This window comes from Panicum virgatum, chromosome 2N, assembly GCF_016808335.1.
Source record: "Panicum virgatum strain AP13 chromosome 2N, P.virgatum_v5, whole genome shotgun sequence".
NCBI lineage: Eukaryota > Viridiplantae > Streptophyta > Magnoliopsida > Poales > Poaceae > Panicum > Panicum virgatum.
Window position 1 is genome coordinate 14,968,842 of NC_053146.1, and position 12,429 is coordinate 14,981,270.

Sequence of the window (12,429 nt, forward strand, 5' to 3'; positions counted from 1 at the left end):
CACACTTAAAAAAAATCCAGTATCCAACTATTTTGCAATTTTTTATTAAATTAAATAGTATTTTAAAAGAGATTCGGTATTCAACATAAAGCCAATTAGTTAGATTATCATCCCTGCTTAAGGAACTTCAAGTGCCAATATCTATGCATATGATTTTTAACTCATGTTTCCAAACTAAAAGCATTTAAAGTTTATAAACATTATTGATAGTAAAATCTTCAATATTTTGACTGAGATTTAGTCAAAACGTAGAGCATCTGTGACTATGTAATTGTTTCTAATGAACAGAAAAAGACAGTAAAGGAACACTACTTGCAGATCCAATGTCCGTCCGAACTTCATGTTACTGTTACTTCACCAAACTTAAAATTGTCAACACTGGGCGTGTTGGGGTGCGTCTTAGAGCAGGTTTAATAGTTTAATCGGCTAGTCGCAGGCTGCTTGCGGCAACAAGCGCTCGATAGCGATGGGGGCCACTACGATTCAATGTAGTGCACTCACCTCAGCCAATAGCAGTGCTCGCATCATGTCTTCGCCGGCTACGGCGAGCGACTCGTTCCCTTCTCTTTTTTCGTTTCTCTCTCCTCCACGTAGACATAAACCAGCTAGTCACCCATCATAATACTTTCTCTTAGGCCACCACCTAAGGCTAGGGACCCCTTTGTGTAAAAAAGACTAAGTTAGGGAGTCTAAGGACCTATTTATGAGGTCTAAGGACTTAGTTGCAACATTTAAGGACTTATTAAGTTCTAGAGACTCATTTGTAAAATTTGAGGACCATCTTATAATATTCAACCCATCAATATTCAATCCCATCAATGGAATACACATAAAGAACCGCCTCCTCCCTGTAAATAGAGCCCTAGGGGGCTAGAAGAGGGGACTCTTAGCCATTTGCTCACTTGGCTTGTTCTATCACTCTAAGATTACTATGTTGAGCTTTGATCCCATCTTTACCTTCTCTGTTGCTCGCCCGATACCAACAGGGCGCTAGATAGAAATCACATAACACAAAACACACAACATGATTTTGAATGGACACTTATAAAACGAAATGTTAGTTTCCTTTAAGCTGGTTCTTTACAGTAATAATTTTCTGTTCACTTGAGGTCGAACAATTTGATCACAGATTCCAATCTTATTTTCACAGTTTCTTTAGTTGCCACTCCGAACTACACAGAATCGAAGATCTGGAAGCCTACATTTTGCATCATTGGCTCAATTTATGTTACTAGAACTTCAGCTCTCTTAGCCTTAGCATAGAGAAGTAGTGCAATACACAGGAAGCAAACAGACAAATGTACATCAGTAGCCCATGTCTTGGGTGGCGGTGCATTATTCTGTGGAGGGGGAAAAATCCAAATATGAAAAATTCATAAATACTTCAAAGTGCGGAAATGATATCCTGGTAGAGTAAAATTTGCAAGAAGTAAGGAATCGCTGAAGCTTTACCTTGAAGAGCCAACTTTCATGTGTCAGTATGGTTCTGTTCAGAACCCGGCACTGGGATTGGCGGATCCGGCCGCCACAACTCCCATTCCACTTCCTTGCGCGCCTGTCTGCATTGCCAGTTGCCCTTCTGTAGGAGTTTCCCATTTCCCATCTTTGTCCATCTCTTGCACGAGCTCGTTGATCTTCCGAAATTGGTAGGGCCACCTTGAGTTGTATAGAAACTGGCGAAGGTCAAACCTGTTATCCTCTGGTGAATAACTCTGCAAAAGCAGCACAGGGGTTAGAGCAGCAGAAGACATCTTACACCAATAAAATGTACTAGATCAATACCTCAGCATGATAAGATGGTGTCAAAACAGTCATCTTATGCCGATTTATGGCATAGTATTTGAAGAAGTGCTTCACTTTGTCAGCCACTTCAGATGGAGATAATCTCCCACACCAACTGTGGCACAGGTTCTGCAGCAGTTTGTATTAGCATTGTAACTTAGGGGCAAACTTCAAACACACTTGCAAAAGCAACAACGTATTATTTGAAAGTTCAACTTAAGATAGTCAAAAAATATAGATTACTACACACATTCAGTGTTTCTTGGTTTTTGGCAAAGCAGAAGATAACAATTAATCTCTCGCATCTAAAGTAGCCAGGTTTAATCCGGTATATGTGACTCAGCCCTAATAACTTTTTTGGATTTGCTAAAGCAAGACATGCTGTTTAGCTCTCTTCTGCATTATATTTAACATGCTACAAACTCATCCAAAACAAAAAAAAAGTTACAGTAACTTTAGCAAATTCAGCATTACTGTCTTTATACCAGTTTAACTGTCATGTTCTCTGGTAGTTTTCATGTTAGATAACATATATCACACGGGAAAAGTTTCATATTCCCAAGGGCATAGAATTGCTTCTATTTGATTTCTCAAAAGTTTAAACAAAATCCCTAGGTTCCAAATAATTGAGCCTAAGCATTAACTTAACATTGGTAGAAGCCTTATTTTCCGTTCTTCAAAAACAATTTTCCATCATTTGGTACTCTTACAAGTTACACGTGACTGGAGAGAGATGAGGAAATGGATCGTGAGAATATTATGGCAAAAAATTTGGACCAAAAGGATTTTGCGCAACTGCTCGTGAAAAACAATAGGGCAACAGATAGAATGGATTTTGCGCAACATAGAAGCCCCCTACAACAAAAACTTAGAAGAAAACTGCTAATTAAGATAGGCAAGTCATTATTGATTGATAAATTATAGCTTTGTTTAAATAATAACTATGAAAAATGCTATCGTTCATAGTACCTGTCAACGTTCTGATAAATCCAGACAGACATAAGTATAAAATTTGAAGCGCCCAGTGGAAGGAACAATGCAATTTTGGGTTTTGACAGGATGGCGAGGAATAAAATATTCAAGTAATGTTTGAAACAGAAGAAATTTTCTCCCATTCTTGTGAAAATTAAAGTTTCCATATGCAAAACCTGTGTTCTGAACAAGACCTCAAACATTAAAATACTTACCTGAAACATTGAAACAGGACCACATCGGAAAATTTTCCTTAACCTTCCATATATTGACAACTCCTCGTATGTCATTCCCATGTCCACTTCATCCAACTGATTACATATAATTATGGTCAAATGAGAAGAATCAAGATGGAAGAAAACGAAATTATTCAAGTTGACATGATATACTTTCTTGGTACCTGGTTAAGACACATTTCTAAAAATGAAATATGAGGATGATACAAAACTAAACTGAAACTCATACTGCTGATGATACAAAAACTAAACTGAAACTCATCCTGCTACGGTCTACAGGTATTGAAATAAATATGGACATAGAAAAAGGGATAACTTGCTATCAATGAGTATTCCAACCCAACAAATTGAAAATACTATCTGCTAATTGTTATTGTTATGAATGGAGAGAAGAGTAGAAGAGAGGCTGAACTGAATATCTGTGTTGAATAGCCCCAAATGAGGATATGTATACATGAGAGCACCCAAACCCTAGACACTAGGATATTACAATACTACCCTTGACTATTATACCCTTAACACTAATTAGGTATGCCACTCAACAGTTTACCAGGAGGAGAGCATTATATATATTTTAATTTGTCAAATGCATCCAAATTGCCCACATAAACATGCATTACCCACAAGGGCATGGGAAATTTCAATCAGCACCTCAATAGTCGGATATTATAGGAACTGCATAAAGACAAACTAGGCCCACACAAGATGCAACATTGACACTGGACGTTTCTGTAACTTTCTAGCAAAGACACACTCCATGTATTCACAAAATGCAATTTTACCTAATATGGAATTAAAGTAGCTGATACAGACAAAATGCAATTTTACTCAGCATCGGCTGAGATGGTTTGGACATGTCCAACGAAGGCCTCCTGAGGCGCCGGTGCGTAATGGGGTCCTTGAGCTAGTCGATAATGTAAAGAGGGGTAGAGGTAGACCTAAACTGACGTGGGTTGAGTCGGTTAAGAGAGATCTTAAGGATTGGAACATCTCTAAAGAGATAGCTTTGGATAGGAGCGCTTGGAGACTAGCTATTAATGTGCCTGAACCTTGAACTTATTTCTTTCGGGTTTCATCTCTAGCCTACCCCAACTTGCTTGGGAAAAAAGGCTATGTTGTTGTTGTTGTTGTTGTATACAGACAAAAAAACAACATCATGATCAAAATAACAGACACTTCGGAACAAAGAAGATCAATTAGAACAGCTAGAATTGTCAAATCCATACAAGTGATCTTCAAGGTCAATATTACCAAATTAAGTCAGTACATGCATAATTTTTCAGCTCATTTTACACAAAGGCAGATTCAACTGCAAATAGTGTAATATCAATTATAGCATCCATATTACCAGAGGCCTCATTCTGTTCAACCTTAGCCCCTGTGGTTCATCCTCTAAATTCGGTGAACACAAGTTTTCTAACATTGTATTGTGAACAAGTGCGGACTAGCTCTACCATGGGTCAAGCCTTAAGTAAAAAAAAACACTTGCAATACAGAATTAAGTAGATATATCAAATATGGCTTCTGATGTATATAAATTTTGTGGATCAAGTTTATATGTATTTATAAATACCTGACTGTAGTTTGCGCGTATTGGCTCAAGCTCTGCAGTAGGTGGTGCAGATTCAACTTCAGCCAATGACGAATACTTGAGATGAATTGCTGCCCATCGTAAGAAAGCCCTCAGATCTTGCTTACTAACACTTCCGATGGGGTTTATATCAGCCGAACTGCAGTCATACTTAGTAAAGGAAGAACAGTCTTATTATAATTTCCCACACCAACAAATAAGACATCCCAGTCATAGAATTCATAAAGAGAACGCCGTATCTGTTGGGTCTCTATGCAGCATTACATCTAAGTTGCACAATGTATGTCAGCTTACCTTTGTCAAATAACCACGTAACCCTTCATCGACATTTGAGCTTCCCAGAACAAGATAGAACCCAGATTTGTTGTGGACCCATGGCATAAGAGAAGCCATCATAAAGGCTAGAACCATCCTGATTCGTGCTTGAATATTTTGCAATCCCAGATTCTCGATATTTGATCCCCCATCAACCTGAAGCAAACAGATATGGTTTGAGCCAGAAAAATGGACTTTTCTTGAAATTGGAAATCATATGGACCTTTGTGGTCTCATATTTTCAACATTCAAGGCTAGAACGGATGCCAAACAGCTGGATACCGTCAATCTTTTAATCAATTATTATTGCAGCTGAGAACTTTTGGCCACAACAATTTACCGAAACCCCTTGTAGTGATACCATTCTACAAATACTCTAAGGTCTATTAGAGCTTGGCAACTTATGGGAATAGATTAAATATGAGTGCTAAGGGATTTTATATAGAATAAAAAAGTGTAATGATTCTTAGATGTAGGGGGGCAATAAGCAACTGAAGCCTAACTAATTGTTGAAGCTTGCATGACATACCCATCAAGGGGTGCTAAACAAACGTTTCAGTTCATCTTTGTAAGCCATAAACAAAAATACTATGAAAATGTGAATAAACATCAAGCCAGAAATATATGTTCCCAAGCTGCAGTACAATTAATTAGTAAATTAAAGTCACACTGAACAAATACCTTGTAGCGTGGTCGTTTCCCAGTCAATGTTTCAAACAAGGAAAGAAAGGCAGATACAATACAATCGATGGGTACATTCAAGTGGAATGAACCAATCTCATCAGCTAGCCTTTTGGCACGTGACCTGGTATCTTCAGAACTGTACAGAACACAGCAGTGTGAATAAAGCAAACTAACAATTTACAGCTTCAACAAGCAAAGTTTCTACATTATCATGGATAAGAAAGAATATAAATTAAAGACCAATGAATAACAGCAGGTATCTCCTGTTCAATGCTTTGAATTCATTTACTTCAAAATCATCACTAAATTACCATGATACTGTTAAGGGCATAAGAGTTAATCTCTTATTCCTAACAGATACCATCTAAAACAATCACAAGTACAGTTCTGTTAGCAATTAGAAATGAAAACGCTTCCATCAGAAGGAAAAGTTTACAAACTTAACCTACCGCCATGCATGTGCCACATACAATTTTTTAAAAATGAAAAAATGTGCCTGCGTGCTTAAATTTAATTAAGAAAGGAAACATATGCAGAGTTCGAAATAAAATAGAAGGAACTATAACTATCTAGACATGATCCAATCATCCAATACAAGGATGGCTTTCATTTATTCTTTACAATAACTTCATCTTTGAAGTTTCTCTTCCATACCGAGAAACTAGTTTGTTTGTTTTTTTTTGTTTTTTTTTTGCAAACATATGTTGATTTCTCTGCTGCCAGTTACACTTGCAGTTATGGAGAATATGCCTAACTTTTGGACTTTGGTGTTGATTCACAAATAAGATTATATAGCGGACACATTCCATTAGATCAAATATCATGCTGTTTAAAAAATTTATAATATTGTTTAAGAGCACATACAGTAGAAATAAGCATTATTATTAGGGCATAACATAACTACTCGCAAAAGCATAATTTGATGCACATTAAAAGGTTAGGGCATACATTAGAACAAGGTCATTGGAAATAAGCATTATAACATAACTACTCGCAAAAGCATAATTTGATGCACATCAAAAGGTTAGGGCATGCATTAGAACGAGGCCATTAGGGGAAAAAAATCACCTGTTTTCGGTTCCCATGTAAACAGTGTAAAATAGACGTTTAGCAAGTTCTCTGCTGTCTGTGGGAACCTCCCCATCTTTATATTGCCCAATTCTCAAAGCATCCGCCTTAACTTGCTCGTCTCCTTTCTTTATATCTGTATGTAGATGATATGATTATTATTATTAATTCTTATGACAAGATTTGATCGTTAATAATGAAATAGGTACCATAATGAATCCCATAAGGAATACTCTAAAAGATATGAAAGTATTACTGACCATAGTGATCACAATCAAAATAAGGTATATACCAAAGTAACTTGACAAAACACAAAGGGTTCACAAGAAAAACTGTAGATGTAACAACATAACATGAACTACACGTGAAGAGAATGTATCACAGATTAAAATGCGAGTTAGGCCAACCACATGCAGCACAAACACTAGTGTTCATCGAGCAGAGCACTTATAACAGAGGAACTAGCACACAAGAAACTTTGCACCAATGACTCTAATCAATGAGACATTGACAACTAGTCCAGTAGGAAGGGATCAAATGTGGCCAATTCACAAACTCATGTAATAGCAGCTCGAGTGCTGATGTATTGGTTCACTATACTTTATTATTTGACCATCATTTCCAGTTTCCATGACATTTGAGATGTATTAATTTAGATGTCAGAAGATCTAGTTTGCTCTAATTTCCTATGCCATGATATGAATCATAGTCTTACTTCAACAGCATCGCACAACACAAATGTTTGCAGATTCATAGTCACCTAGGCTTTCTCATCCCTAAATGTTAACCCCATGCATCTATATTTCAAAGACATTTCAAAGAACCTTCTGCTAAAATGGTGGAAAAAGGAAGAGGACAAGGAGATCTGACCTTTTATGACAAGCTGGCACATGCACCCGACTATTGCTGCAACAGATGAACTATCCGCACCACCAGAAAGTGGAAGCAAAAATCCTGAAGCTTGACTCCTCCTTAAATAATCCCATAGCCAACAACTAGGTCCAAATGCAATCTCCTCTTCGGGACAGTGATACATAACCTGCAATATGAAAAGTGGAGCGATAGAAAAAGGTTACTCCTAATACCCTTCAGCACAGTATTCACAATGACACACCAGTGTACTGCAAGGGGCCCAGACTCCAGAGAGATACAAGGGAGAATTTAATCTATGAGCACTTAATAAAATAAAAATGAGAGGATAACAACATGTAATGTTTTCTCAGCCTAAAGCAGAGATGTTCAAACAGATTGTTGATGATAGCTACAATATTTGCAGGAAGGAACTTTAAAAGATGAAACTAAGATGCTCTGCAATACATATTTTGTTCTGCACTACACCAAAAAATTAACCAAGGTTGTGAAATTCAAAACCCAAGCATGGCTAAGCATTAAGGGCGTACCCAGTGCCGTAGGCTTCCCGCACTGTGCGGGGTCTGGGGAAGGGTTGTCTTTAAGCCCCAAGCCTTACCCACACAAATGTGCAGAGGCTGGGGCTCGAACCCGGGACCTTCCAGTTACAGACGGTAGGCTCTACCGCTGCACCATGGCTAAGCATTAAGGACATCAATAAAATAGGCTCCAAGCATTGACACATATTTTAGTCCAATTCAAGATTAACCATTTGAGGTGTAAAGTGAAATTATTCTAAAGTGCATTAATTGTTATATATGATGCATGGTTAACTATGGATGAGTTAGCAGGCATCACCTATCAAAGCTCAATCATCATACACTAGACAACCAGGTGAATGGTCTATTATTGCTGAGTCCCATTACTTAACACTGTTTTCATGGAAGAATGCTCGAGTCCCTTTCAGAGAAGGTGAAAAAAATAGTACAGCAAATAGTATTACATATCGAAGTATCATAGAAAAAGTCTCAAATATTGGAATGACAACTAACCTGAACTGGACTAGTTGGAACCATTCCATTCCGAAATGATTGGCAAAGCTTATAAGGTACCTTCACAAAAGGTACATTTGTTCTGTGGCTTGCTTGCTCTCTGAAACTAGAAACAGATGCTCGATAACTTGATACCTGGATGCATGAAAGAATGATTAGCTGTGCCACAATACAACTCATGCATTAAAGCTGCAGCAAAATAACTAGCAATTTACAGCTCAAAGCTTAAAACTTCAGAATTATAGCAAGAAGGAAGAAAAACAGACTTTGGAGAACTGGAAATAGGCAAACACTCAATAAGTAAGAATAAGAAGTTTCTAAATAGATGTGAAGAATAAGTAAAATCTGGGAATGGATATACCAGGTTACCAGCTGAACTAAATATTGCTCCCATAATAATGCGATAATTTTTTAACAAATGATCATTCTTTGCAGATAGGACAAAAGAAAGGTGTTTCAGAATTCAGATGTGGGTATAGAAAATTTGGGGAGACTTCTAGGCTCTAGCTGAATGTATGGTTTTTGCCTCAATCCACCTTACCAATTTTGGGTAGTATCCAAAGAATTTGGCACTTGCTTGGATTGTTGTAAAAAAATTAGTGCCCCTGGCCCTAGGTCACAATAAGAATTATTTGTCAATCCTGGGCTACTGGCAACTTCACCAGCACTATCGACAACATTTTTTGGATAGCCAACACTTTTCATCAAGGTTGGTTGGGCAAAAACCAAAGAATGAATTTTTTTTTAATAACTAACGGAGAGAAAGAAAGGAATAGGAAACATTTACAGGATTATGCAAACACAAGAATCACCTAAAGGATTTAGAACTTACAGCATCAAGATCCACCAGAGCATCCATCACTTCTACATCCTTTAATGAGAATTGGGATCCCTGGGCTACCAAATCACCATTTACTGCAATGCAGCAACAACCATCTAGTAGGGAACATTAGAACAAACCGTCAATTTCCCTGAATAATGATCAACATAACATACTATTGCAAGAAGAAAGGGCCAAATCTAGAATGTCATTAGGAATTCTTAAAATGGGAAACAGTATACATAATTAATGAATCTTCTGTGTAAACAGATCTATAAGAAGCCACTTCGGTTCAAAAAAAAGAACAATCAAATTCCAGTGCCCATTAATATATGATCACAGATACCATCTGTTACCCCAGCCATCTGCATCTATGAGGTGTAGAAAAGCACAGGAGTTATTTGTAGAAAGAACACTTTCAAAATTCTTTTCGTAGTATAATCACAGCCCTCTTAATGGTCTACCTGAAACCACCAGGTCCAAACTGCCATGCAATGTATCCTCCATATAGTTGCTGTACTACAGCCTCCAACAAATTGAAGGGTGCGTAAGGCATTCTGCTTCTTGTTTTTTAGTGCACAGTGGATAATATCATTTGAATGTAGTAAGCAGCCATTTTTGTCAAGTAAAAAAAATAAAAAGACACATGAATGACACATGGGAATAACAACAAATTGATTGACGTTAACCGCGCTTAATCGCGCTTTTTCGAACATTGTTGACGGGTTTTAACACTCAAGATGAGGAAAGAGAATCACATCATAAATCAGGTACTAAAAAACGCATTTACAAGAATCCAAACAAGAGCCATTTTGGAGTACCATAATAAAGGCGGCCACCATCACATCCCTGCTGATTAGCATACATGTAAACACCGCCACATGTTTTGGTTGCATTCCTTATGGAATCAATGCGAAGATTGAGCTTCCTCAGCTGATGGTGACTTCCACTCGCATTCATGAAAACCTCAACACCATTCAATGCTAAATCAATCCGAGGAGCATTTGCAGTAAAGAGCTCTTCACAGGTTTCAGCAGCCAAAGATCTGGACATAACAATAAAAACAAAACGTGAAATAGATCAAATAGTAACTAAAACTTAAGCAATGCTTTATCATCATTTAATATACAAATTATCACAGAGAGTATATACATTCACTAGTTTATGAAGCACATAGAAAGTGAAATTTCCTATTTCCTTCCAATACAAAAATCAATTTGAAAAATGTTTCAATGGGGATCTTTGACACCATGTACAGGACAAAATAGACTTTTACACCCGTGGAAACAAATGAATGGTCTTCTCTAGCATGTTTCACTAGGAAAGTAGGAATCTGAAATTATACCCAAAAAATAGAAACCAAGAAGGAAGCTGCATTTGTACTTACACATCTAAAAACTGCATGTAACCATAACCAAAAGGTACAGTATCCTGGGATATAGCCTCTGAAACTTCAATAGGGAGTTGAAACTCAACAATCTCATCTTTAAATGTCCAAGCAGAAAACCACCGAAATTCCCGATAATTTCCATCATTTGCAAGGGACATCTTTGGTCGAATCATGATTATCTTGCGATTTAGGCAGAAGACTTGGCAATTATACCGTACGCTATTGAAAATAACTGGCATTCCTATGCTGCATAAGATGTTGTCTGTATAGTCCCCAGTTAAAATGTCCTTTAAGCACTCCCATCTGCAGATTGAGACATGATAATTAACAGAAAACATTGCATGTAACATCAAATGGATCATAAATACACAGGTACTAAAACTCGATACAGCAGTAATATAGCGTCTTCAAAATAAGCACTACATATCCATCACTTTTATCAAGCTAAATGGAATTGTTTAAAGTCCTCGAATTCAAAAAAATACATTTTAAATAGCATGGGCCATTTGGTTGCCCTGCCATATATTCGGTTTCTGACATACTCCCTCTGTTCCAAATTATAGGTCGTTTTGGGTTTTCTAGAATCTAGAAAAACCAAAACGACCTATAATTTGGAAAAGAGGAACTACAATTTATGTACATGTTCTTTGCCTAGCGCACAGAAACAATTTTCCTAGACAAGACCAATCATAAATAAATTAATGTTTCCTGCAACGTTTTGACGACAAAGCTGATTCTACTGAAGTGAACTGGAAGTAAGTGATTCTATCAGAGTGCATTAGAAGTAGCTGATCCTACCAAAGTGAAGTACCAAAGTCCCCAAAATGGGGAAAGATTAAGGTTCCAGCACATGAGAGCGTGGCATCTTCGAATTGCTACTTGGTTTAAATGAAACAGTAGTACGTGACACTTCCTCTCCAGCAAGCCGGTGAATACACGAATTTCATGAGATTCACGGGGGGCGAGAGCCCGAGGCGGGAGGCAGGCGGCGACGACGTACGCGTGCGCGGTGGTGTCCTGCTCGAGGAAGTGGTCCTCGCAGCCGTAGCCGGTGAGCTCGAGCTCGGGGCCGACGCGGACGGCGGCGCCGGCGGCCTTGGCGCGGGCGATAGACTCCTTGACGTTGCGGAGGTTGGTGTCGAAGTCCATCGCCCACTGGTTGAGGTTGCACGTGGCAACCCGCAGCAGCCTCATCTTGCCCGCCGCCCGCCCGGCCTCCCTCCCTGCTCCCTCCTCCTCCTCCTCCTCCAAATCGAGGCCGCCGGGCCCCCGCGCCGGGCGTGGGCGAATCTCCTGCGGTGGCCGCGAGGTTCGCCGGTTCGGAGCGCTAATAAAACTGCAGCACTTATGTGTAATTATGCACTAATTAGGTTCAAAAGATTCGTCTTGTCGTATACATCCAAACCGTGCAATTAGTTTTATTTTTTAACTATATTTAATACTCCATGCATGTGTCCAAAGGTGCGGTAAAAATTTTTGGGTAAAAATTTTGGTAACTAAACGGGGCCTAAATTTTGTATGAGTATCATCAACAAATTTACTGATATTGTAAAGTAGTTGTAAGGAGAGAGAAGAAAATATAATAAAAATTTATCACCTATTAAAAGAAATTTTTTTGGCGACCGTGACTAAGCATGTTTTTCATTAAAAGAAACAAGAAGTTTACAAAA

The 12,429-nt window shown here is 38.2% G+C and overlaps 1 protein-coding gene across 2 annotated transcripts; it reads right to left on the reverse strand.

Annotated features, from left to right (window-relative positions):
- Positions 1-1,028: 1,028 nt before the first annotated feature.
- LOC120658100 (glutamine-dependent NAD(+) synthetase) lies at positions 1,029-12,081 on the reverse strand. 2 transcript variants are annotated; one of them, XR_005668512.1, is made up of 14 exons: positions 11,760-12,081; positions 10,757-11,062; positions 10,191-10,414; positions 9,382-9,485; positions 8,550-8,684; positions 7,519-7,687; positions 6,649-6,784; positions 5,578-5,716; positions 4,876-5,052; positions 4,564-4,731; positions 2,970-3,065; positions 1,783-1,911; positions 1,384-1,712; positions 1,029-1,320 (listed from the first exon to the last, which is right to left on the reverse strand). XR_005668512.1 is itself a non-coding variant. In XM_039936308.1 (14 exons), the coding sequence occupies exons 1-13, from the start codon at positions 11,951-11,953 to the stop codon at positions 1,491-1,493; spliced, it is 2,199 nt and encodes a 732-aa protein (XP_039792242.1). In that variant the 5' UTR covers positions 11,954-12,081; the 3' UTR covers positions 1,029-1,340; positions 1,453-1,490. The 2 variants fall into 2 exon arrangements, 1 of the variants encoding a protein (XP_039792242.1); XM_039936308.1 differs by having other exon boundaries at positions 1,029-1,340; positions 1,453-1,712.
- Between the last annotated feature and the right edge of the window lie 348 nt (positions 12,082-12,429).